Source organism: Prorops nasuta, unplaced genomic scaffold (genome assembly GCF_024137725.1).
Source record: "Prorops nasuta isolate Cenicafe-Biocafe unplaced genomic scaffold, Cenicafe_Pnas_1.2 PNAS00001, whole genome shotgun sequence".
NCBI classification, from domain to species: Eukaryota; Metazoa; Arthropoda; class Insecta; order Hymenoptera; family Bethylidae; genus Prorops; species Prorops nasuta.
The window spans coordinates 6,350,295-6,377,786 of NW_027116798.1; the positions used below are offsets into that span (position 1 = coordinate 6,350,295).

The following is a 27,492-nucleotide window of genomic DNA, read 5'->3' on the forward strand; positions in this document are numbered from 1 at the left end:
AATATTTAATTTTATATATTTGTATAAATTGATGTATATTTCCTTCATTTTTTATATATTTGTATATCCGATCAATTATAAGTTTTTATCATTTATATAAATTTTATGTATATTTGTTTAATTATAAGTTTAATTGTAAAAACATTTCATTTTATATATATAAATAAATTCCGTCTGGCATGTAACTCTTCTACCAATTGTTTCTTCTCCTCACTTCCCATGACTATTCCACTACGTATTATGTTTACACTAGCTCATCAATCACTGGCGGTAATATAAGTTTCTTTAGAGCATATTTCCAATCATTTTCTCTTTTCTTCTCATTGGCAGTCGTGATTTCCTCTTTTTGATGCTCATTAGAGATATAATTTGCAACAATTTTCAATCTACCATACATATCTTTCCGTAATGCCTCAACTTTTCGATCCTATTTATTTTCAATATAATCAACTTTATCATTCAATTGATTAATTCTTTCACTAATATCATTAATTTTTTCATCAATTTCATCAGTTTTTATCAGCAGAGTTGTAACTTTTACCTCAAGGCGGTTACCTTTTAGGTAATAGTGAGTTAGCTTTTCACTGTATGCAAACAATTCCCTCATTAGGCTATCACGTACAGTCATCAAGTTACGTAATAGAGCAGCCATATTCACAGCACTTGTCTCATCAGTAACATCACATTCTAAGTTTGAAATTATTTTCTTCTTGGCATTAAATGCATTCCTTTTTATATCAAACTTTAACGTATCATTGTGAATTTTGTGTGAATAATTTCTCACTTTACCGGTATTGAAACCAGATCCGAATTTATTTATCGACATAGTGAAGTAGCACGTTGAACTAAGAAAATCTTGAAACTGCACAATCTCTTTTATAAGATACCTAGGTTTAGTAACAGCTAGGACTTAATAAGTTGTCCTAGCAACAATGTTAATATTTCTGAAATTGATGTAAAATTGTTATTCTCCCCAATAGGGGAGACAATTAAAATTGTATCCTTTTTATTTAAAGGATATTTTGTAATCCGCTGCATAGGTTTAGTTAAAACTATGCAAAGTTATAATTCCATGCAGTGCTGTTAGATCGTGCCGGAATTCTCTCCCCACCACGCGACCGTAGTCTCACTAACACACGGTCAGCCGGTAGCATCGGTGAGACATCCCTACTCATGCGCAACTCCCTAGTCACGCACACCATTGCAGCGATACGTGCGTGTCTCGGCTGCCTTCGCTGGGTCTCGTCGGATTCGGCACAACTGCAGAGCGAGAGAGACCAGTATAGTTTTCTCGGCCCTTTCACTCTCTCCCAATCTTGACTGTCTCTTAGCCAAGGAAGCGTGGCAAAATCCTTTTCAGCCAGCACGGCAAGTGTAGTCCAGTCAAATCAATAAAAATAATTACCAAAAAATCGTAAATTTTTTTTTTTTTTTTTTTTTAAGTGATAAATACTAAGGAGCGAAAATTTGCAAAATTCAAACTCCTAAGGGGTTTGCTAATTTGGGGGGGGGGGGGTGAGAAAGAGATAACCAAAAATAATTCGACTCCTGTACTTCGTAGAATAACAATTTTTTTTTATTTAACTTAGAAAAATATTCTCTACAACTATTATTGAACAATATTTTTTGTAGCGAAATTGATTAAAAAGTTATTCAGGAAAAAGGAATACAAATTTTGCAATTTTAACTTGTCTAATTTAATATTTTGAACCCGGCTATTTTAATCGAAAATAAGTTTAAATATTTTTTGTAGGGTATTTAATTAGCTAGAATCCAAGTGAGTTAAAATATGATTTTTGTCAAATGGAACCTTAGGTAGGGTGCATCGCGCGAAGTTTATTATTTTAAGTGGTTAGGCCACTCTAGAATTTTGAAAAAATCGATTTTTTGTTTTTTCCCTTAAAATATAGTTTAAGGTCTTAAAAATATTTTCCAAAAAATAATTTTTGAAAAATAAGCCTAAGTGCTTAAAATTTTATTTCTGCCGCATTGTGTTTCGGCCGGCTGGTAAATCACCTCTTATACGCTTTGTGTCGTCTGGTTGATGAGATGTAGAGAAGATAAATATATATAGTAGCACAATATAGGAAGGTCGACAACATCTTCTATGATTGGTAGAATTTGTATAATAATATTCTTTCCAAACTGCTTTCGGACATGAGAGCAGTAATTGCGTAGTAACAGTTATACAGAGTGTGTCTATTTGCTAATCAATATTTTCTTGGTTTATTTGTGTATTTTCATTATTTTTGCAATGACTAGTCGAGTGTATTCTCATAAGAAAGGAGTGAGAGGTGCAAGCGGAAGTAATAAAAGACCAAAAATATCGCGAAAACGACCATTTAATCGCCATGAGTTAGATACGCCAATCGAGTCGGAGCCTAGTATATCGGCAAGGAAATTAAAGATGTCAGATGATTTTTACGATATAGAAGTAGATAGTGCTTTTGGATACCGAATCATAAACTTTATAGCAGTTTTTTCTACAATTTCTAACTTCGTTGTTTGTAAAGTGTGCAAATCCGAAGTAAAATTTACAGAAAATGGCATCCGAGGATTAGGATTCAAAGTAATCATAACTTGTGAGACATGCGAGAAGAAGGAAATCCCTAGTTGCCCCTTCATTAACAAAGGTTATGAAGTTAATTGAAGAATTATTTTTGCTATGCGACTGCTTGGCATTGGTTTGCATGGTATCATAAAATTTTGTGCATTCATGGAATTACCCCGTCCAGTATTTCATTCGTTTTATGATAACGTTATTCGGAGTATTTCTAGTGCAACAGACGTTGTTTGCCAGATAAGTATATCGAGAGCAGCGAAAGAAGAAAAGGAATCTTTAACGAAGACAGAAGAACCAAATGGACTCACAGTATCAGGTGACGGTACATGGAGAAAACGAGGATTTTCGTCATTATATGGTTTAGTTACTCTTATTGGATAGCACACCGGCAAAGTTATTGATTACGTTGTAAAATCAAAATATTGTAAGTCATGTGAACATTGGCAGAAAAAGGAAGAGACAGAAGAATACAAAGAATGGATAGGAAATCATGTTAGTGAATGCCTTGTCAATCACGAGGGATCTGCCGGCAAAATGGAAGTAGATGGTGTTATCGAAATGTTCCAGCGGTCTGTCAATTTACATAATGTTAAATATGCCAATTATATTGGCGATGGCGATTCAAAAACTTTCAAAGGAATTACAGATTCTCAACCTTACGAAGATTTTATTGTAAACAAGAAAGAATGCATAGACCATGTGCAGAAAAGAATGGGTACTCGTCTTCGTGCCGTGAAAAAAAAAACCAAAGGCCTTGGGGGAAAGGGAAAATTAACAGGCAGACTAATTGACGAACTTTCAATTTATTATGGATTAGCCATTCGCCGAAATTCAGATTCAGTAGATAAGATGAGAAGCGCTATTTGGGCTACGCTGGATCATAAATTGTCTACAAATGAAAATCCAAAACACGATAGGTGTCCCATTGGGAAAGACTCGTGGTGCTCATGGCAAAAAGCAAGTGCTACAAATAACCTAGGAAGTTACGAACATAAGCCAGCTATGTCTGTTGATGTATACGAAGCCATCAAGCCAGTGTACGAGGAACTCAGTAATGATAATCTGCTTACACGTTGCATTGGGGGCTATACACAAAACAGAAACGAAAGCTTCTATTCAACAGTGTGGGCGTTGGCTCCAAAGTCAATTTCCAGCAGTAAAATCATATTAGATATAGCAACAAATATTGCTGTTTGTGTCTACAATAATGGCTTTGCATCAATCCTACATATGATTCTCACTATGGGAATGAAAATCGGTCAAAATAGCTACAATATGTGCATAGAAATAGACGCTCACCGCATGAAGCTAGCGGAACGTTCGCGGTCTCGATCTGCAAAAGAGGCCCGCAGTAGCTTAAAAACCATCAGAAAGACAGCCCAAGACCAAAACATAAATGAGGAAGGTCAATTATATGGAGCAGGCATCGCCGAGTGAAGGTAAATATAGATTTTGTAATTATATATTTAAAACTTTAAATGTATTTTTCTCGGAACTACATTTTTTAAAATGGGCGGAAACAGAACTCGAACAAATCTTTACCAATCGACTTAAAAATTTGACTGTATATTCGAAACTATATTATTTAGAGAACTACGTAGAATTTTTTCGATATGATGCATAGTTTTTAAGTTACAAGCAATTATTAATCATTTTTTCATCCAATTTTCCGATTTTTTCCTCAAACATGCACAACTTTTTCAAAAATCGATATTTTAAAAAAATCCTACGTAGTTCTCTAGATCGTCTTATATATAATCGAAAAATATTTTAGTTTTTGTTCTAGGTCAATAATTGTACGCACTGCGTTTCCGCCTGTGTACCTCTACAACCAAAACACGTCAACGAAGAAGTGCTGTAATGTCGTTATTTTTCGTTTTTTTCCTTTGAAAAAATTATGTGTTATAGTTCATTAATGTAGTAATAAAGTGCCGTTTTTAAAATTTCGAATTGTTTCATTTTTTTGTCAAAAAAAAAGAACCAAAATATGTAAATATTTTGCCGCTCTAGAGTGGCCTAACCCCTTAATGACTTATTTTGCTCAGCGAATGAAGTACACATCTTTACTTGCTATTCGTTATGTTCAAACATTGAGCTCCTCGTGTTTTTAATATATTTACGAAAAATGCTTTAAATAATAAATTCTTTTCCACCCTACCCTGGAGGTAGAGTTGGAGGCGCATTTTTTTTAACGTGGGATCCCCAGAAGGTATATTCTACAGGAATGCTTTTTAAGCTAAATTTAACACAATTATAACGAAATTTGTTAAAGGGAACACTGTCAAGACGCGCATTTGGAAACATTGGTGGCCTGGCCTAGTTTTGCCAAAATCGTTTGATAGTATTTTATTTTAGTAGTATAATGTGCTAATAATTGCATTTTTTATTTATTATGGAGTCCAATATGTTAATGGTTATTAAAAAAAAATCCTTGCAATGAAAAAAAAAATTTAAACTTCGTCAAGACTCGAACACGAGCCCGCCGCGTGACAAACGGTAACCTTACCATCTGCGCTACATGGCTCACTTTGTGTACTAGAGGCAAAACAGCTTTTTAACGACTTACTACAATTCTTTCATTAATCCGTCATAAACGATCAAGAATTAGCAGCAATAATAAATACATTTATTTATACATCATTATTGCACTAAATTTATTATGTTTTTCACTTGAAGCATACATTTTGCATGAAGATACGACAGTTTAAGGGTGTTCATGCAATACTCTAAATACAAAAATATTCATACGCTCAATTATCGTAAATCAATTGAGTAATCTTATAATATATGTTACGTGTAGTCGAATAATTAATGGTAATTGAGCGTGTTAATATTTTTGTATTTAGAGTATTGCATGAACGACCTTAAACTGTCGCATCTTCATGCAAAATATGCTTCAAATGAAAAACATAATAAATTTAGTGCAATAGTGATGTGTAAATAAATGTATTTATTATTGCTGCTAATTCTTTATCGTTTATGACGGATTAATGAAAGAATTGTAGTAAGTCGTTAAAATGCTGTTTTGCCTCTAGTACACAAAGTGAGCCGTGTAGCGCAGATGGTAAGGTTACCGTTTATCACGCGGCGGGCTCGTGTTCGAGTCTTGACGAAGTTTAAATTTTGTTTTTTTTCATTGCAAGGATTTTTTTTTAATAACTATTAACATATTGGACTTCATAATAAATAAAAAATGCAATTATTAGCACATTATACTACTAAAATAAAATACTATCCGACGATTTTGGCAAAACTAGGCCAGGCCACCTATGTTCCCAAATGCGCGTCTTGGCAGTGTTCCCTTTAACAAATTTCGTTATAATTGTGTTAAAGTTAGCTTAAAAAGCATTCCTGTAGAATATACCTTCTGGGGATACCACGTTAAAAAAAATGCGCCTCCAACTCTACCCCCAGGGTAGGGTGGAAAAGAATTTATTATTTAAAGCATATTTCGTAAATATATTAAAAACACGAGGAGCTCAATGTTGGAACATAACGAATAGCAAGTAAAGATGTGTACTTCATTCACTGAGCAAAATAAGTCATTAAAATAATAAACTTCGCGCGATGCACCTGTTACGTGCGAGCTGAGTTTTTATGTAGCGAGCACTGGTTGATTGATGCTAACACGTAATGCGAAAAGAAAATTAGTTTTTCTACCAATTTTAATAATTGATATGGGATCGTGTCACAGAGTCCTATACAGGTCTTTAAAAGTAGTCAGTATTATATCTGATTTGCTATAAACAGATAATACTCTGTTTAATCCAAAATACACACAATATATCTCTATTTGATTTTTTTATTAGAAATATTACAGATCTCAATTATGAAAGGAACAATTTCTTTTTCAGTCCAATTGTTATCATATCCAGTTGTTTGGGGTATTCAGTATATGTATCAATTCATAACCAATTATTAACACAATACATCCACTAATATATATATATATATTCACTAGTCTGTTTCATAAATGTAATATTCCCTCAATCTGATCACTCGACTAGTTAATTATACCTCCAAAGGTATAATGAAAGTTACTGCAAGTATTTACCACTTTGTTAACTCAAAATTGGATATTTTAGGGGAAAAAAAACCACAACCTTTATGTTAAATATCCAATTTTGGATATTTCAGAGCTCGTATACATCATAAATCTCTTTTATTTAATAACTTGCTTTGACTAGTACTTGTTCAATTAATTCAATGATTTAATATGATTTTCCACAATGATAAGGGGTGGAACAATCTATTTTATATTTGATTTGGATTAACGCTGACTGATTGGCCCATTCATTCACTCCATGATTAATATTTTCCAGTTTTAACTCAACGCACAAAGTTAATCGAGTTAATTTTTTTTTTATTTATTCAATATAAGGATGGGTATTTTAGGGAAATCCCATAATCTTTATATTAAATATCCATCTCCCATACATTGACTCAGGATTACCAGTTACGCAGTCCCTCCTTTAAAACTCACAAGAGCTTAGGGATAATCCCACAACCTTTACGTTAGCTCTTGCAGGTAAGATTCCAACTATGTAACATAAATGAAATATGCACTGAATATTGTAATGGAATGGGCTCACCAGATATCCTAATATAAGTTTCTTCGATGAAGATGCAATAAGAGTTCCTTTGTCGATGAGCTATCTTAAACAAAACGCCATGGAATGGGTTAATCCTTATTCTATTCCTCTTCTCTGGGATAACAGCTCTTACAATAGTCGTCTTAAATCAGATTAATAATAAATTCATCCATCTAACACTCTGTAATCAATTTTTCTGCTCCGCAATCTAATGTAACTAAATATACCCCTTTATTAGAATCTGTGGAGGAAACAGTATTAATATAATTTTATATTATAAATGTATTTTATACAATATTCTCAGCTTGAGAATATTTAACGGGATCCCTCAAGCCCTCTGTAGCCAACATTACGGAACGAAAAACGAGGGAGAATTGTCCAGCGCTATTTTTCAACCGATTTCAATGTTTTTGGGCTTGTTGGAATCGTTAGGACTCGCCGTTCGTCATAAATAAAGCCGTATTTTCTAAAAAACGTAAAAAAATAAAATTGTTTAAAAATTCGCATTAATAATATTTAAACGCAAAACAAATCGAAAAATCGGGTTTCTTTATGACGAGGTGCCAGACCTAACGATTCCAACAAGCCCAAAAACATTGAAATCGGTTGAGAAATAGAGCCGTACCATTGTCCCGCGTTTCTGAGGTGGACGAAAACCAAAAATTTGTAGGAAGGCAGCTAGGCTTCCGCCCCTCTCGCCGCTCACGCTAACGTGTTCCCCCACTCCAGCATCGAAACTTACTGCGAAACTTTCCTCATATTTACGCTATTCCCCTATCTATAGCTATACACATATAAATACCGCTAAAATAATTTGGAGAACATTTCATTTCGCCGATATAATGAAATTGCTAAAAATGCAATTATCATTTTGAAATAAAATTGTAGAAAAGGAGATTTCGTAATGCTTGAAATATAGGGCATACGGCGAAACGCGGGACAATGGTACAGTCGTATTTTTCAACAGAATATGATGAGACTAGTAATAATTAAAGCCATTCTTCATGTAGATTGTCCTAAAGAACTCGCATTTTCGATAAAGCTTATAGTTTTTCAGCTATGAACGTTTGAAGTTGCACGGCGCACAAATACATATTTCTTCTCTCGCGTAGATCAGCTGTTGCGCACGTCCATCTTAAATCGTTCATAACTGGAAAACTATAGGATTTATCGAAAATGCGAGCTCTTTGGGACAATCTACATGAAGAACGGCTTTAGTTATGACTATTCTCATTAAATTCTATTGAGAAATGCGCCTGTACCATTGTCCCGCGTTTTGCCGGAATTTCAGGTCTTCAAGCGTCACTGACTCGTTCATTATGCTATTTATTTCGGAACAAATAAAAGTACGATTGCACATTGAGAAATTACATTAGAAGCTCTCGATAATGTACATGCTGCTATGAGTATTTCTTAATCTTATGAAGCTTGTCGTAGAAGGTGCAATGCAATAAATTTAGAAGGGCAATTTCGCGATTGAAAATAAGACCCACGTACATACATGCTAAACGCTATGTGTGTTTGTTTACAGTACACTCTACGAGTCACTAACACAGTCACACCCGTATGCATGTAGGCCTACTATGCTGGTTTACATACGCTGGACAAGGCAACAAGCTGCAGAGGGGAAAGGGGAAGCCAACTTTATTTACTCCGAGTACGCATCTTGTTACAGTTTGCATTATAATGACCAAAAGAAGCGTAGCAAAATTATGAAAATATCATAAAAGCGTCTCCCCTTTTCACGCTCTATTCAATGATGCTACCCAAGTTGTTGGTACATTTTTACTTTGCTCGGAATAAATAGCATAATGAACGAGTCAGTGACGCTTGAAGACCTGAAATTCCGGCAAAACGCGGGACAATGGTACAGGCGCATTTCTCAATAGAATTTAATGAAACTAGTCATAACTAAAGCCGTCTTCATGTAGATTGTCCCAAAGAGCTCGCATTTTCGATAAATCCTATAGTTTTCCAGTTATGAAGATTGAAGATGGACGTGCGCAACAGCTGATCTACGCGAGAGAAGAAATATGTATTTGTGCGCCGTGCAACTTCAAACGTTCATAGCTGAAAAACTATAAGCTTTATCGAAAATGCGAGCTCTTTAGGACAATCTACATGAAGAATGGCTTTAATTATTACTAGTCTCATCAAATTCTGTTGAAAAATACGACTGTACCATTGTCCCGCGTTTCGCCGTATGCCCTATATTTCAAGCATTACGAAATCTCTTTTTCTACAATTTTATTTCAAAATGATAATTGCATTTTTAGCAATTTCATTATATCGGCGAAATGAAATGTTCTCAACATTATTTTAGCGGTATTTATATGTGTATAGCTACAGATAGGGGAATAGCGTAAATATGAGGAAAGCTTCGCAGTAAGTTTCGATGCTGGAGTGGGGGAACACGTTAGCGTGAGCCGCAAGAGGGGTGGAAGCCTAGCTGCCTTCCTAAAAATTTTTGCTTTTCATCCACCTCAGAGACGCGGGACAATGGTACGGCTCTATTTCTCAACCGATTTCAATGTTTTTGGGCTTATTGGAATCGTTAGGACTCGCCTTTCGTCATAAATAAAGCCGTATTTTCTAAAAAACGTAAAAAAATAAAATTGTTTAAAAATTCGCATTAATAATATTTAAACGCAAAACAAATCGAAAAATCGGGTTTCTTTATGACGAGGTGCCAGACCTAACGATTCCAACAAGCCCAAAAACATTGAAATCGGTTGAGAAATAGAGCCGTACCATTGTCCCGCGTTTCTGAGGTGGGCGAAAACCAAAAATTTGTAGGAAGGCAGCTAGGCTTCCGCCCCTCTCGTGGCTCACGCTAACGTGTTCCCCCACTCCAGCATCCAAACTTACTGCGAAGCTTTCCTCATATTTACGCTATTCCCCTATCTGTAGCTATACACATATAAATACCGTTAAAATAATGTTGAGAACATTTCATTTCGCCGATATAATGAAATTGCTAAAAATGCAATTATCATTTTGAAATAAAATTGTAGAAAAGGAGATTTCGTAATGCTTGAAATATAGGGCATACGGCGAAACGCGGGACAATGGTACAGTCGTATTTTTCAAAAGAATTTGATGAGACTAATAATAATTAAAGCCATTCTTCATGTAGATTGTCCTAAAGAGCTCGCATTTTCGATAAAGCTTATAGTTTTCTAATTATGAACGATTGAAGATGGACGTGCACAACAGCTGATCTACGCGAGAGAAGAAATATGTATTTGTGCGCCGTGCAACTTCAATCGTTCATAGCTGAAAAACTATAAGCTTTATCGAAAATGCGAGCTCTTTAGGACAATCTACATGAAGAATGGCTTTAATTATTATTAGTCTCATCATATTCTTTTGAAAAATACGACTGTACCATTGTCCCGCGTTTCGCCGTATGCCCTATATTTCAAGCATTACGAAATCTTCTTTTCTACAATTTTATTTCAAAATGATAATTGCATTTTTAGCAATTTCATTATATCGGTGAAATGAAATGTTCTCAACATTATTTTAACGGTATTTATATGTGTATAGCTACAGATAGGGGAATAGCGTAAATATGAGGAAAGCTTCGCAGTAAGTTTGGATGCTGGAGTGGGGGAACACGTTAGCGTGATCCACGAGAGGGGCGGAAGCCTAGCTGCCTTCCTACAAATTTTTGGTTTTCGTCCACCTCAGAAACGCGGGACAATGGTACGGCTCTATTTCTCAACCGATTTCAATGTTTTTGGGCTTGTTGGAATCGTTAGGCCTGGCACCTCGTCATAAAGAAGCCCGATTTTTCGATTTGTTTTGCGTTTAAATATTATTAATGCGAATTTTTAAACAATTTTATTTTTTTACGTTTTTTAGAAAATACGGCTTTATTTATGACGAAAGGCGAGTCCTAACGATTCCAATAAGCCCGAAAACATTGAAATCGGTTGAAAAATAGCGCTGGACAATTCTCCCTCGTTTTTCGTTCCGTAATGTTGGCTACAGAGGGCTTGAGGGATCCCGTTAATGAAAATTAATAAAAGTATTTTTGTTTTATTTTATTTTAATATTATGCGAGGGATAACTCAGCAAAGAAAAGATTAATTTTTACAAAATTAATTAAATAAATATATCTTTAAATAGAATATACTAATCATTAGTTAATTAATTCAAGTATTTGAAATAAGAACCAATTAAATTTATCAATGATGGAATTGGATAAGGAAATACCGACAATTATGACGCCATTTTTTATCTAGAGTGTGTCTTCGTGAGCACGTGCTGTAAAAGCCGGTTTAGGATTTAGTAACCTAAATCTTCGCCAATTTCGCCAATTTTCCTTCACAGATTCACGGAAGAATATATTAAGTCCCTTGTGATATCACTATTACACAATTTTCGCTCGCTTATAACTAAAACGCTTTCTTAACTATTCTTACGGACTATGCCTACGCACCTCGCGACTGTTCAGACAGGAGTGGGGACTCGCCGGCCGGCTAGTTGAGGTAGACTCGTTACTAGAGCGCGTTTGCAAATTATCTAGTTAAGGCCCGTTGGGTGTGTTCAGAAATTAACTTTATGTTGAATTTATTATAAATGAATTCAGAAACCGTACTACACGTCTGCTTAGGGATAATCCCACAAACTTTATGTTAGCATCCGTGCAACACAACTCTTCACTACATGCTTAGGGCAGTTATATATATATATATATATATATATATATATATAAGAAGATAATATAAAGTAAAAAAAATTATTTTACGATAGTGACGCTGGAACGTCACACACCCTACCTAAGGTTCCATCTGACAAAAATCATATTTTAACCAACTTGGATTCTAGCTAATTAAATACCCTACAAAAAATATTTAAACTTATTTTCGATTAAAATAGCCGGATTCAAAATCTTAAATTAAATAAGTTAAAATTGCAAAAATTGTATTCCTTTTTCCTGAATAACTTTTTAACCAATTTCGCTACAAAAAATATTGTCCAATAATAGTAGTAGAGAATATTTTTCTAAGTTAAATAAAAAAAAAATGTTATTCTACTAAGTACAGGAGTCGAATTATTTTTGGTTATATCTTTTTCACCCACCCCCCCCCCCCCCAAATTAGCAAACCCCTTAGGAGTTTGAATTTTGCAAATTTTCGCTCCTTAGTATTTACCACTTAAAAAAAAAAAAAAAAATTTACGATTTTTTGGTAATAATTTTTATTGATTTGACTGGACTACACTAGCCGTGCTGGCTGAAAAGGATTTTGCCACGCTTCCTTAGCTAAGAGACAGTCAAGATTGGGAGAGAGTGAAAGGGCCGAGAAAACTATACTGCTCTCTCTCGCTCTGCAGTTGTGCCGAATCCGACCGAGACCCAGCGAAGGCAGCCGAGACACGCACGTATCGCTGCAATGGTGTGCATGACTAGGGAGTTGCGCATGAGTAGGGATGTCTCACCGATGCTACCGGCTGACCGTGTGTTAGTGAGACTACAGTCGCGTGGTGGGGAGAGAATTCCGGCACGATCTAACAGCACTGATTCCATGCTCGATGGAAAGTTAATTCCTTGCACAACATCAGCAACTTATCACAATAGCTATCTACAATTTAACTAACGAGAAAAGGGGAGATTGCGGTAGCCACCTAGCGGCAATTACTGGTACTATCAATTAAATTGAACTAGTTCACCCGTGTGTGTGTGTGTAACTACGTAATATTAAAATACCGTTAGCGCGAAAGGAGATTAAGGAAGGCAGTCACCTAGCGGTGACCACTGGAACTAGCAATTAACTCAACCTAGTTTATCTGTTCAGCAGAGTCGGAAATAGTTAGGCTACGTAAGGTAACTAACCATCGACTTCGAAGGGTGAAAAAACCTTCCCTCAACTAGGGCCCCGTAGGATAACTTAGGTCCCCGTAGGATAACTAACCAACGGTACCATAGGGTGAAAAATACCCACTCCCTAACCAAACTCGGTCCCACTATAAGACCTTCCAACTGTGACATAGGGTGAAAAATACCCCCACCCTCCCTAACCAAACTCGATCCCACTATAAGACCCTTTCCTTCCTCATCCCCACCACTACCATACTAAGAGAGTCTTATCCCTACCTATCCCCCTTCCACACCACAAAACAGCTTCCCCCACTCCCTGTCATCGGAACCGCATTGCTCCTCTACTTCATTAAATTCAATGTCAGTTCCAATTCACATTGTCTCTTATAGGTAATAATGAATTATTTTTTTTCTTATGTTTAAACAGTGTGCTATTATTGCAATATTTAAAAATCAATCATTTCATCTTTGCAGAAAGTGGAGTCTAGTCATTATTTAGTGGAATAGGACGGTGGAAAAAATATATATCCTACTAACTGCCGATTGATAGAAGTTTAAATATCAGTTAACCCGTTTCATGTCAAAATGGCATAAATTTAATCTTCTTTTCTTTTGAGTCATTTTCATAGTAATCTTTTATATATCTTTTCGGAACTTGGTACCACAACATTTTAAGATGTGCTCTTTAGAAATCCAATACAATATTTTTCATATCTTCGTCCATTTTACCGTTATTCCAGTTTATACTACAAAATGTGCGAAAAAAATCGCATTTCGAGCAGTAATTTTCTATTTTTCCTCATGATAACATTAACGAATCATCTTAGCATTTTGGATCTAGTGGCATAATGACTTTATTTAAAAGATGAGTCTATATAGACACAATAGTACAAGATGGCCGCCATGATATGGCGAGTTTTTTAAGAAATTAGCGTACTCATTCATAGAATGTAATATATGAAAATAGCAAAATAAAATTTTTTTCAGATGAAGACAAAATTAAAAATATAATTAAATTAGACATTATTCGAAGTTTGTAACTTTTACGGGGTGAAATTTGAAAAATGTAATCTCATAAGCAAATTATGGTAGAGAAAGATTATAAAAATGTAAAAGGAATCTGGAATTATTACTCTTCTGTGTATTTAGCCCTATTTAGTGATTATTTATTTCTTGAGACACAGTTAAACGCTATATATAGAAAATTAAATGTAAATTTACCATAAATAATGGCATAAACTACATAAAACGCTAATTTCTTGAAAAACCCGCCATATCTTGGCGGCCATCTTGTACTATTGTGTCTATATAGACTCATCTTTTAGATAAAGTCATTATGCCACTAGATCCATAATGCTAAGATGATTCGTTAATGTTATCATGAGGAAAAATAGAAAATTACTGCTCGAAATGCGATTTTTTTCGCACATTTTGTAGTATAAACTGGAATACCGGTAAAATGGACGAAGATATAAAAAATATTGTATTGGATTTCTAAAGAGCACATCTTAAAATGTTGTGGTACCAAGCTCCGAAAAGATATATAAAAGATTACTATGAAAATGACTCAAAAGAAAAGAAGATTAAATTTATGCCATTTTGACATGAAACGGGTTAACTGATATTTAAACTTCTATCAATCGGCAGTTAGTAGGATATATAATTTTTCCACCGTCCTATTCCACTAAATAATGACTAGACTCCACTTTCTGCAAAGATGAAATGATTGATTTTTAAATATTGCAATAATAGCACACTGTTTAAACATAAGAAAAAAAATAATTCATTATTACCTATAAGAGACAATGTGAATTGGAACTGACATTGAATTTAATGAGGTTTGAACATTGTGTGTAAACAATAGCAATTACGCCTGAAACAACCAATTTCATCCATCTTGCTGTAATAAATTCAATTTTAGAAGCATATGCTTTTCTTCGCTCCTGACTCTGTATATGTATATGCTGATTATGTCTAGTCCCTTACGTCCAAAATGAATGGATCTTCATTTGTAAAAGTAAAATCAATAAATTAATTATATTAATTTAAAGTAAAAATAATCTTTGAAAGGATAATTCATTATTAAATAATAACCTGGATATCATTGCGCAGAGCAATAAACTGTTAAGAAATAACGTTAAGCTAACACTGTGAAAAAAGTTACCCTAAAGTTGTAAAAATATAAGTATTTTCAGTCATATTGTATTCTCTAAGGTATTTTAATTATTATTTTTCTGGCAACGTAAGCTTATATGATAACTTTTAGTAGCTCATTGTTGAGGGGAATTCAGTCTGAAAGTTATAATTATACATATAAATATCTTGTACATATTCCTAAGATCTTAACATAAGGTAATGTGTTTTTTAAAAATAACATATTTTAAAAATCTAAGGATTCAACAGTGTCTTACTATAAATTATAAAATGCATTACACACTTTGCTAAACGAATTCTATCTATTTGTTTTAAATCTAGGATAAATGACAGTTGTACATTTTAAAAATTCTACATACATGTTTAATGAATTTTTTATCTTTTAAGGCAAGTTGTAGATGATGAGCAATTTCTTCTTTACTTAGATAGTTCCAAATTTATTCTATATTATTATTCCCTTCAATTAACCTAGAAAAGATAATGAACACTCACAAAGTATTTCAATCTTTCATTATAATTTATTATTATTTCAACACAGATACTTATCTAATTAATATTTCATGAATATATCTCCGTTGTAGACGTGACAAAGACTGACATTAAAATTATTTTTAACTTCTCTTTCAATATGAATAAAAACATAACATTTTCTGAAACGCTACTATTAATATTTTTGTCAAGAGACTGTACATTGACATTTCAGCCCACGCTATTTCAAATTTTCGAATAAGGTTGCCCTCACTGATGTCTCTATGAATATATATTTAAATAGAAGGGAACACGCACCTTAAACATTTTTCGGGCATTTTTCCTACTAACGTCAAATATATCATACAAATTTATTTTTCATAATTATACCAGCAATCAGAAAAAATATGAAGTAAATCAAAATATTTCATGGAGTGAAAGAGAGAAAATTTGATTAGGAAATCTAAATGACCAAATACTTTTCAACGACGAAATATAGAGAAAAATATTCCCAATATCACCTTTCGAATTATTTCAGCTTTTTTTTCTTTTAAAAAAAATTATTTTATTGAAGCTACTGAAGATAAAAGATTCGATTTATCTATAGAAGAACTGAATACTTTTGTAGGAATATTCTTGTTAGTAGTGGTAGCTAGGCGGTTCCTGTGACATGGGGGTGAGGGGGTGTGGGTGTGCGGGGGGAAGTGTCTCTGTGATATTGTGGTGAGGGTGGTGCGGGTGTGCGGGGGGAAGTGTCTTAAGAGCTGGGATATATTGGGTGATGAGGGGGAGTGCGGGTGTGCGGAAGAAGTGCCTTGGCTGTGGGGAGTGTGTGTGTGAGAGAGAGAGAGAGATCCCTCTCACCCTCTCTTTATCTCTTAGTCTTCACCCCTCTCCCATCACCCTAGGGCCCGAATGGTTAGTTATCATGACAGTTACCCAGAGAACTTTTTTGTATTTTAGTTAGTGGAGGAAAAAGTTTCAATTTTCTCCACTAGGTGGCGATCACGAAATTTACTGGGGCAGCTACACCGCTAGGGGTCCTCACCATCTTACCGACTGCCATTTTTTCTTAGGCCTGCCCTCGGAGGGTCTTTTCTCCCTCCACTTACTTATTTAGACCCTCCCACTATTTTCCTACTGTGGACCCGCCATTTAACATGATTTCACATTTTTTCTTTTATGAGTTAGTAATAATTATAAAGTAATTTTTTCATTATTTTTCTTTGTTCTTTTTTTCTTTTACGGAATAAATGAAGGGAAATAGGAGTAGGGGAAAAGAAAGACACATTTAAATAAAAATTATCATATAATTAAAAACGTACATGAAACTTATATAAAAACTAATATACAATAATATTTAGCCCATTCAGCTAATAACAGCTTCGAAAACATAAAAGATTTATTAATACCAAATAAATTGCGAACCTAATTTTTAATATTTACCTTTTATTTGTTTCCACACCCACTTTGCGAAAATATTCACTTCTTGGGCCACACAGTGGACTGGCTTGTACTTTCTCGTATACAATAATTTATACAAACTACACGTTTGCGTATACGTTCTACATTCATTTATTAATATATCGAATTTGGGACAGTTGTGTACTTCTAAGTTCATACTGATAATCCCCAGTGGATTTAAAACATCTCGTTCAATGTGGCCTCCTTTGTATGCCACTATCGGCCGTTAACAGTCGTTGTTGATTTGATTGATAGAATCAAATAAGTCATGTTGGTTGTATTTTTCACAACCAACAATTCCGTGTTCAATTCCGTGTACATTTTTAAACACAAAACTCACTGTCTTTTTATCACTCAAATTTAATTTTTCATAGGGCACGCTGACACTAAACGCCCCGTAATGCGTATAATTATTAGTCAAATTTTGTATAGCTATTTCTTTGTAGATTATTTTTTTATTGACCATAAAGCCATCAATGTCAATGATATGTGTAATTTCGTTTAAACGAATCATTGTGGCAGAGTAGCTTAAGAGTCACTAGCTTAACTTGAACTGAACATTTTCTGAACTGAAGACTACCCTACACGCTCCTCAAGATTTTTTAAATGCTGTAAGGGATGTGAAAAATTTGATCTGTGGTGGGAGGTGACTAACCAGACACTCTTAGAAACACTATTGGTCCAAAAAGAGAGAGAATAGTTAAGAGGATAGTGGGAGAATTGAAATACTTGGTTTGAAGAGCAGGGGAAAACTTTAGAGAAACAAAAAAAGAATATATTTAAAATAAAGGCAAAGTGTAATAAATTTAGTATTAAAAACGCTAACATCATGATCCCAACGTTTGTCGATTTTCAAGGATTCCATTTAATGGATAAGACATTTATAGTTAAAGAATTTGCAGTTTTACAAGAACTAAAAGTGCATCATATTTTATTTTCACCCCCCTTTCCACATACTTGGTTAAGTGAAGAGGAGAGAAAGGAAACAGAGTAAGTATATTTTATAAAAAACAATAACGAATTATTATTTTCAATGAATAAGGAATTTCTTTTTCAGTTCAATCTTTTTCAATCATCATGGCTTAAATTGGATGGATGGTTATTCACCATATTATAAATATAAAGATATTATAAAAAAAATATGTATATAAGGATACGGTTTTTGTAAAAGGGGTGGAAAAGTTAAATTGGTTAAGGAGTATTTGTGATTTAGAAATTAGTAATGTAGATGAATATGTGTGGGGAAATTATAATTTAGAAGATGGTTTATATAATTCACAACTTCCTATTTGCATGAGTCATGAGGGTATATGCGCACTGAGAAGTGTATATTATATGAAATATATGTATGAATAAAAAATCTAGAATATATGTATATTTTAAACTTGAATGCATTCTTTTTACTTCAACGCGCAACCTGATCCGTAAAATATTTATATTACTGAAGTGTCTCGGAGACTGATTATTTGAAGGACTCTCCATCTAAGGTTTTTTATTAGTTTCACGCTGATCATTTAAACGGAAAGAACTACGATGTCGCTTATTAAAAGAGTTTTAAATAGTCAGGATGATTATCGTGAGTGGGTACGTGATTGTCGTGATTACATTAAAAAATTGAGAGTTGCTAGCCGCAATGCATGTATAGAGGCAAGGCAGAAAATTGTTACGGAAATTGCTCAGATACAGTGCCTATTAATCAGAGCAGCAAGAGAAAAAAATTATTCTTCAAATCACGCTCCTAAGAATCCCGATTTAAGAACTCAGCAGGATTATCGCGAGTGGGTTTGCAAGTGTCGTGATTAAATTCGAAATTTGAGAGAATTCAACCGGAATGCAACTCCAGATGCTGTACAAAAAAATCTTGCAGAAATAAAATGTATTCGAAAGTTACTTCTCCATGTGGCAAAAAATAAAAATTTAATTGGAGCGGGCATTAATTTGAAAAAGCTTATTTAGAAAGATCTTGATTCATCATTTAAAAGTCGAATGTTTAGTGGTTTGATAGTAAACACTAATTATATCGAACCACATGAATTTCTATTGGCAGCATCAGATATGCTGCAATCTTACAGAACAAAGTATTCAGTAAAGTAAGCGCTGTTAAGATAAATATGGTATTCAACGGACAATTTGTTTGCAAGGAAATTAGTGATAACAAACATATTTCCACAAAAAATGTGATTTTATTCAAGACAGATACTTTTAGTGATTGGTATAAAACTAACGTCATAGATAAAATTTTAACAAAATTAGGTGAATTTCAAGAGCGTGATAGTGGGTGGGCTTTGGAAAAAATATTAAATTTAATTGTGAATATAAATCATTATAATCCACTACATGCAGGCTGTACAATCGACCTTCCAAAATATATTAAGAACAAACATGCAGTGATAAACATACAGAGTGATGATAATACATGTTTTGCATGAGCTGTAACGGCTGCACTCTATCCGGCTATTTCAACTAAACACCCACAACGACAATCTTCATACCCCCATTTTAAATCTGTTTTCAACGTTAGAAGTATATCATTTCCAACCACATTAAGGCAGATACCTAAATTTGAAGAAGATAATGATGTGTCGATTAATGTTTTCACCATGGTGGATGAGCAGGAAGGGCAGGATAATAAAATTATTGCACCTCTTCAACTCAGAAAATGTGAGAAATCGAGACATGCGAATCTTCTTCTTCTCCAACATCAAGGTGCAACACATTTTTTATGTATCAAAAATCTTTCTCGCTTGCTAAATAAACAACTGACTCGAAAAAAACGATCTCATCTTGTTTGTAATCGGTATGTTATACTGTTTATATTTTAATATAATTTTATTTAATGTTTATATACTAATATGATTTTTTCTCTTAGATGTTTACACTATTTCTTCAATCAAGAGACACGGTAGTGTCTTGACGGGAAGTACATATAAAAATAGATAATGACATGTCTATACCGCCCAGCACTACCGTTAACTTATACAGTAGGTTTGGCCGCCTCAATATTCAAACCGATTTATTTCCGTGAATGATCCACTGTCATGATTTAAGTAAACTTTCCTTAAACTAGTTTGGAAAAAGCTTTCATTTAAGACCATGAACATTAAAAACGGTTCATGCAATCAAGAGATCTCATACTGAGTTAGCTATATATATATATCGAAAATGGAGATTCTTCTCCTTCATAATCTTCTTCTTCTTCTTCTTCTTCTCCAGCCAGAGTGTATATCTCGGGCTGAAGTTGGCTGCTTAACGTAGGTTTAGTGACGTCAGTAGACGTAAATGTAAATATAGTTGCACACATCGTAAACAGTATATCTGTGTGTATCTCCTAGATATATGTTTTACTTCGTTTATTACGGTAAATCAGGTTAAGCTGTAAGATTGACAGTATTAACCTTAAAACAATTTGAACCTAATTATGAAATAAATAAATGAAAAAACATGATTAGGCTGTTCTTATTTAAATTTGATGAGGTTATACTCATTAAAAGGATTTTTAATTACATAAAGGAATCATCAGATTAGATAAGTATAACAATGAATTTTATGATATAAAATGTAATATATTTTCTGGTACTTTGTGTGATTTTATTGCAGATTAAATAGTGATGTGTTTATTATCTGACTGCTAAGGGTCGAACTGTGTGGAGTGAAAGATTAAAATATAATATACACCGTGTCTCTTTATTGCTGAGGATGAAACTACGTGGATTGAGTTGCTGAGGATAGAGCTGACTGGATGAAATAAGATTAATATTTATATATTTTTAACACTGGCAAGAAGAAGTATACATTCAACATTTATGTGCATCAGTGATTATCAGGATTGCAAGAAATTGTTAAGGTATTTGAAAATCATATGTTAAATTTCCAGGTATTGAAATCATTAACCAAATACATGTTTAACTGTTTCTTTTCTTTAAACTGATAGGGATTTCAATTGTCCGATAGGTTATATCATACTGAGGATGAAAATATGTGGATTGAGTCATTGCTGAGGATAGAGCTAAATGGATGAAGTAAGATTCATTTTCAACACTGTGCCAAGGAGAAGTATACTTTCAACATTTATGTGCATCGGTGATTATCAAGAGCATATTAATTGCAAGAAATTGTTAAAGTATTTGAAAACCATATGCTAAACTTCCAGGTATTGAAATCATTAACAAAATACATTTTTAGTTGTTTCTTCTGTTGTGATTCGTTCGCAGTTTCACGACAAACTTAAGAAATTTTTGTATAATAAAGATTTATTAAGAATTATTACAATGTCTCTTTCTATACAATTCGTTATCCAAGAGCTATGAGCTAGTTAATAGTGTACTTAAGAGGCAAATGATTGCCTAGAAAAGTCTAAGAGGTAGAAGGACTGAAGGTCCTAAAAGATTTGACTGGTTCCTCTTAGCTGTAGACTCGATGACTTTTGGGGCTGCACGTTTGGGGCTCTTACCCTCAAAGTGCAGCGTCAAACATTACCTTATATGGTAACATTTGCGGGTCTCAATGGTCAAATGCGTCATTGTTTTAGAACATTCGACTGCCGTCGAAGTGCATTTGTCACGTGTCGGGACTTAGCCTTGGCGACAGTGTGAACGAGCTGCGTCTGGCGCTTCGTATTACATTTAGGAATTTGTCGCTTTTAGGAGTATTTCTCCTTTACAATGAGGCTATTGATATTTTAATATAATTATGATAGATTTAGATTTATTAATTATGTCTTCAAATGATAATAATATGAATTATATAATGCTTATTGTAGCAATGAGTTATGTATGTTTATTCTATGTACATAACACCCCTCCCCCCCCCCCTGGAAGAAGAGGGTGGGTGATTAATAATCGGGGACATATTGAAAATTTGCCGCTTGCTCAGGTTTGACGATAATCATGTGCGTTGGGGCAGCGTTGTTCGTTGCTGTGGCGGCGGGCGGCGTCGTCCGTTACGATGGCATTGGATGGCAATGCCTGTATTGACCTGACTCTTGGCTTGGGTTTTGGTTTTCTGTGAAGAAATCGCCAGATTATGTAGATAGTTAATCCTATGATGATTAACGTTGTGGTAGAGTATGAGATGGCCATATGCTGGTAGGTGTGGTGTTGTCCTAGGTCTTCGTTTTGTACATCCTTTTCCAACTGTTTTACCTGGATGCTGAGCGTGTTGAGGTCGTTGACCTTGTTCAGGAAGTTATGCAGCCTGGGAATTTTGGTTGTGTTGATTGCTGCTACGTAGTTTTCAGGATCTATGGCTCTCAAAGGGAAATTATAGTGCGGGATATAGTTTTTATGTTGGTTGGGCTTGGAGGTTTGTACGGGTTCCAAAACAAAATCAGTAGCTGTTAGGATACAATTTTTGTATAAATTAATTACTCTGGAGCCCATTAACTCTATATTATAGGTTGGTTTTTGTTTAAGATTACTTCTACAATTTCTAATCGCGGTGTGGATTATATCCACGAGGCTTGGTTTTTCATGGGAATTAGCATTGGTTGCACTAAATGTATAAGTTTATGCTCGCACGTATTTATATCTATGTATTTTAAGTATAATGTAATTTCGCATGGATTAACTGCTTTTATTTTGTTGGATGGTTTATCCGTTGGACAGAAATAATTGTCTTTTATCGTATAACATTTTTGTAGTTCGTCTTCGGTATACTCTGTACAATGCTCAGCAATGCTGTCTATTGCTATGTATTCCTGTCTTAAATCTATTATGGAGTGTAGTGTTGTAGAATTCTGAATAGGGATTGGAATTGGATATAATTGTATAAGATCGAATTCTTTGGGCGTTATTAGGGGTATATGAAATACTACGATTAGTTTATTGGTTTTGGAATAAATTGTGGGTTTCATTAGTTTGGAAATTAGATGTATGTTTAGTGTTTCTAATGGAAAAGGGAATTGCGTGCCAGGAGGAATGTGAGGGATCGCATCTTTAAGGTATTTGAGAATTTTTGTATAAGGAATAATTTTCGTATTTATTACTCCTTGGCTCGCCTGTATTACGAAATTTAGTAAGTGTTCCGTGTCTATCATTAATTCTTCGGATGTAAGATTTATGTTATATAGAGCTTCTCGTTCGTTCCCTTGGGCAGCTAGATCACGTGCTGTTTTTATCAACATTTTTTCGTTCGCATCAATTTTTTGTATCGTGCTATTATAAATTTCTATACTTTGATCGATAATTTGCATTTGTTTTAGGAGTGCTAATTTGTTTGTTTCTACTGTTTGATCTATGCTTTGTAGATGTTTATTTTTATTTCTTCTTCATCGTTACTGTCCATTATTCCGAACAAAATTTTTCAGATTGACCCTACTCCAATTGCTAGTCCTCGTCTGTTTCTCTCTTGATGTAACGTTATTTCGTTTATTTCGTCTAGGTTCTTTTCGGCTGCCTCTAATTTGTAGACGATATCAAAGACGGGGTGGTTACAGATCTTTCTTCCTTCGTGTTTGTAGCAAAGGGTGTGGTTATGTAGGAATTTGTTTAGTTGCGCGAGTCTTTGGCGGTATTCTACTATATCGGTTGTTATTACTAATTTCCACTTTTCTTTATAAAAATTGACCGTGCCGAATTTCTAGTTCTAGTACCTTTCCTGGTTAGTTAGGTTTTAAAATAGGTAAAGTAAAAAGGTAGGAGAGAGGAAGAATATATAATAGTAATATGAAAGGAGGAAAAAATTATAAAAATACCATACAAATTATAATTATTTTATTTTTTTTTTTTTTTTTTTTTGGGAGGAATTAAGATTAAGTTTGTTATATATAAAAAAAAATATTGTAAAGTTGATTATTCGTAGAAGAATTTATTGTTAGAGTTAGATAGTTCTAGTAGTAGTAGTATATAGTGATGATTAAATTTTAATGGTAATTATGAAATAAAATTGTAGTAGGAAATAAATTAGGGTGATTGGAAAAGAAGTTTTGCATGAGAGAGGATGGTATGTGTGGGTGGTCGGGTCGGTAACTACGCGTGATAAGGTTTTAGCCTATTGACGTGGGTTACGATTTTCTTTTTACCCACTGCTAATTCGTAATTTAATTCGCTTCGTTTTGCAGTAATGGTATAGGGACCGTCGCACAGTGGGGAAAAATCGAATTTCAGCGTCGAATTTCGGCGGTCAAAATTGAATATACTGTAAACTATTAGTAATATAAAAAAATTCTGATAAAGAAAGTTATGTAGACTGGCTGAACAAATATTAATTTGATTTTGAATATTTTTGTTAAAGTCATGTAAAGGTCACTTTGAAATTTGTTCATTTAATACCTAAAATTTTAAGATTTAATAATTTATTTAATGAGAAACCTTAATAAATGATTTATACTAGAAAATATTATTATTTTAACAGCAAAACAATGAATTTTTCATTGTTTAAAGCAAATTTAAATATCCAACCCGAATGCTGTAGAACTATTGAATAACATTAACGGTTAATTGTTTGTTTTCCTTTCTAGTGCACAACACATTACATTGGTAGAGTTTATGGCTGATATCTATCTAATCCTCTATTACTTTAGTAATGCTGCAGCATTTCAAAACTAAATTTTCTATAAAAATCACATTCTAATTATGAATAACTCTTGTGCTACAAAATGCTACAGTTTCAATCTTTTACACAATACACATCGATATATAAAGAATAAGCTCTGAGAAAATTGGATGCATTGAGCTGCGTACACTGTTCAAAACTGAATCATGTACAGGTATAGGTTCTGTTTCCCTATACTATCTTGTAGCAAAAATGCTTCTCGCAAAATTGATTCATGTCCATCTCAACTCCTCTATACTATCTTATAGCAAAAATTTGAAGACAACAGCAGACGAAACGCGACATCGACAAATATGAAGATGACGTTTTGGACGTAGTAAAAGTATTATCCAGAAAGCATATTATTTATGTTGGAAATGTAGGGATGTCGAAAAATGGAATGGAAAATAATGCAAATATGGTGCATATATATAATATTATTTATCAAGTATAAAAGGGAAGAGATCGAATGCAATTTTCAGCCTATAAAGAGGAAAAAGCATCAGATAAGTATCGGGAGCAGCAAGTCAGAAGAAAGATTAATTTAACAAAGCAAAATATTCTATAATCTTTCATTTGATTTACTGCTCCCGATACTTATCTGATGCTTTTTCCTCTTTATAGGCTGAAAATTACATCCGATCTCTTCTTTTTTATACTTGATAAATAATATTATATATATGCACCATATTTGCATTATTTTCCATTCCATTTTTCAACATCCCTACGTTTCCAACATAAATAATATGCTTTCTGGATAATACTTTTACTACGTCCAAAACGTCATCTTCATATTTGTCGATGTCGCGTTTCGTCTGCTGTTGTCTTTAAATTTTTGCTATAAGATAGTATAGAGGAGTTGAGATGGACATGAATCAATTTTGCGAGAAGCATTTTTGCTACATGATAGTATAGGGAAGCAGAAACTATACCTGTACATGATTCAGTTTTGAACAGTGTACGCAGCTCAATGCATCCAATTTTCTCAGAGCTTATTCTTTATATATCGATGTGTATTGTGTAAAACATTGAAACTGTAGCATTTTGTAGCACAAGAGTTATTCATAATTAGAATGTGATTTTTATAGAAAATTTAGTTTTGAAATGCTGCAGCATTACTAAAGTAATAGAGGATTAGATAGATATCAGCCATAAACTCTACCAATGTAATGTGTTGTGTCCTAGAAAGAAAAACAAACAATTAACCGTTAATGTTATTCAATAGTTCTACAGCATTCGGGTTGGATATTTAAATTTGCTTTAAACAATGAAAAATTCATTGTTTTGCTGTTAAAATAATAATATTTTCTAGTATAAATCATTTATTAAGGTTTCTCACTAAAAAAATTATTAAATCTTAAAATTTTAGGTATTAAATACACAAATTTCAAAGTGACCTTTACATGACTTTAACAAAATATTCAAAATCAAATTAATATTTGTTCAGCCAGTCTACATAATTTTCTTTATCAGAATTTTTTTATATTACTAATAGTTTACAGTATATTCAATTTTGACCGCTGAAATTAGATTTTTCCCCACTGTGCGTCGTATAGGGGTTCTAATTTCTTCGGTCTTCCAGCGCGAATCATATCTCTCTTTAACAATACTTGGTCTCCTACTTCGTAGTTTGATTCTTGCGTATTGTGATCGTAATAAACCTTCGATTTATCCTTTTCCAATATTAATTCGTCTTTCTTGATGTTACCTGTTGAGCGAATTCTTTCGCGAAGCTCGTTATAGTAGTCTTCAAATGTATATGTAGGTTGCGGCGGATATTTGAGCGTGGTCGGTAATTCAACCTCGCGTCCAAATAGCAATGAGAAAGGCGTTCGGCCTGTAGGTGTGTGTGGTGTAGTGTTACAGGTGAACATGGCGTAGGGTAACCATTCGTCCCAGTTATCTAAATCTTCGTTGACAAAGTTTTTTAAGTATGACGCCAATGTTCGGTGCGACCTTTCCAGCGCACCATTCGACTGTGGGTGGTATGCCGTGGTCTGTATCTTGTCAATTTTTAATAGCTTACAGACGTCCTTAAAGAGGTTACTTAGAAAGTTAGTGCCCTGGTCAGTTAAAACCTTCTGGAGTAACCCATAAGAAAAAATGATCCTTTCAACGAACAGTCGCGCCACAGTAGGGGCTGACTGGTCTTGAATTGGTAAGGCTATACTGTATCTTGTAAAAAAATCTTGGAAGGTCAAGGCGTACTTGTTTTCTTGTTGGGTAGCAGGGTATGGTCCTATTATATCTAAGGCGACCTTTTCGAAGGGATCTACTGGCGTGTCTATTATCTGCATTGGTGCACGTCTCACGTTGCCTGTTTTATAGCGTTGGCACTTGTCACATTTTTCTATGTATTGTTCAATGTCCTTTTTTATATTTGGGCAGACGTGTTTAATTTTAATTCGTTGCAGGGTTCTATTTACGCCTTCATGTCCTCCGAAAAAAGTATCGTGATACTCGTAAAGGATTTGATTTATCATTGCAGGAGTATAGGTCGATGATTTCTCATCAGCTGTTTCTTCCTCGGCGTCGGAGTTAGCTGAGGTTGCATCTTCGTTAGAGTCGGTTGGCCTTGGGGCGGCTTGCCGTGCTCTTGAGCGCGTGTTCACGTATATACGACTTAGCGCATCTGCATTTGTATTCTGAGTTACTGGTTTGTATCTAATTTCGTAATCGTACTCGGCTAACTTTAATCTCCAACGCATCAATCTGGAGCCTGGGTTTTCTACATTGAAAAGCCAAGTGAGTGGTTGATGATCGGTGATGATGGTAAATCTAGTACCATATAAGTAAGGTCGAAATTTTTGTACAGCCCAAACTATAGCTTCTAATTCTTTTTCCGTGGTGCTGTAATTTACTTCGGCCTTGTTAAGCGTTCTGCTGGCGTCAGC

General features: G+C 34.2%; 2 protein-coding genes across 2 annotated transcripts in view; both read left to right on the plus strand.

Annotated features, from left to right (window-relative positions):
* Window positions 1–27,492, plus strand: part of LOC136774330 (diacylglycerol kinase theta) — a 2,104,019-nt gene that overhangs the window by 229,470 nt on the left and 1,847,057 nt on the right. The gene's annotated exons all lie outside the window — the stretch shown is intronic.
* Window positions 3,080–4,000, plus strand: LOC136774195 (uncharacterized). Its single transcript, XM_066728351.1, has 2 exons — window positions 3,080–3,821; window positions 3,855–4,000. The coding sequence occupies exons 1-2, from the start codon at window positions 3,098–3,100 to the stop codon at window positions 3,998–4,000; spliced, it is 870 nt and encodes a 289-aa protein (XP_066584448.1). The 5' UTR covers window positions 3,080–3,097.

Excerpts from the sequence above, each read along its gene's own strand:
- LOC136774195 (XM_066728351.1), top strand. The coding sequence starts at position 3,098 with ATGGAAGTAGATGGTGTTATCGAAATGTTCCAGCGGTCTGTCAATTTA. Across the intron at positions 3,822-3,854 it reads CACTATGGGAATGAAAATCG|ACGCTCACCGCATGAAGCTA; the intron begins GTCAAAATAGCT and ends GCATAGAAATAG.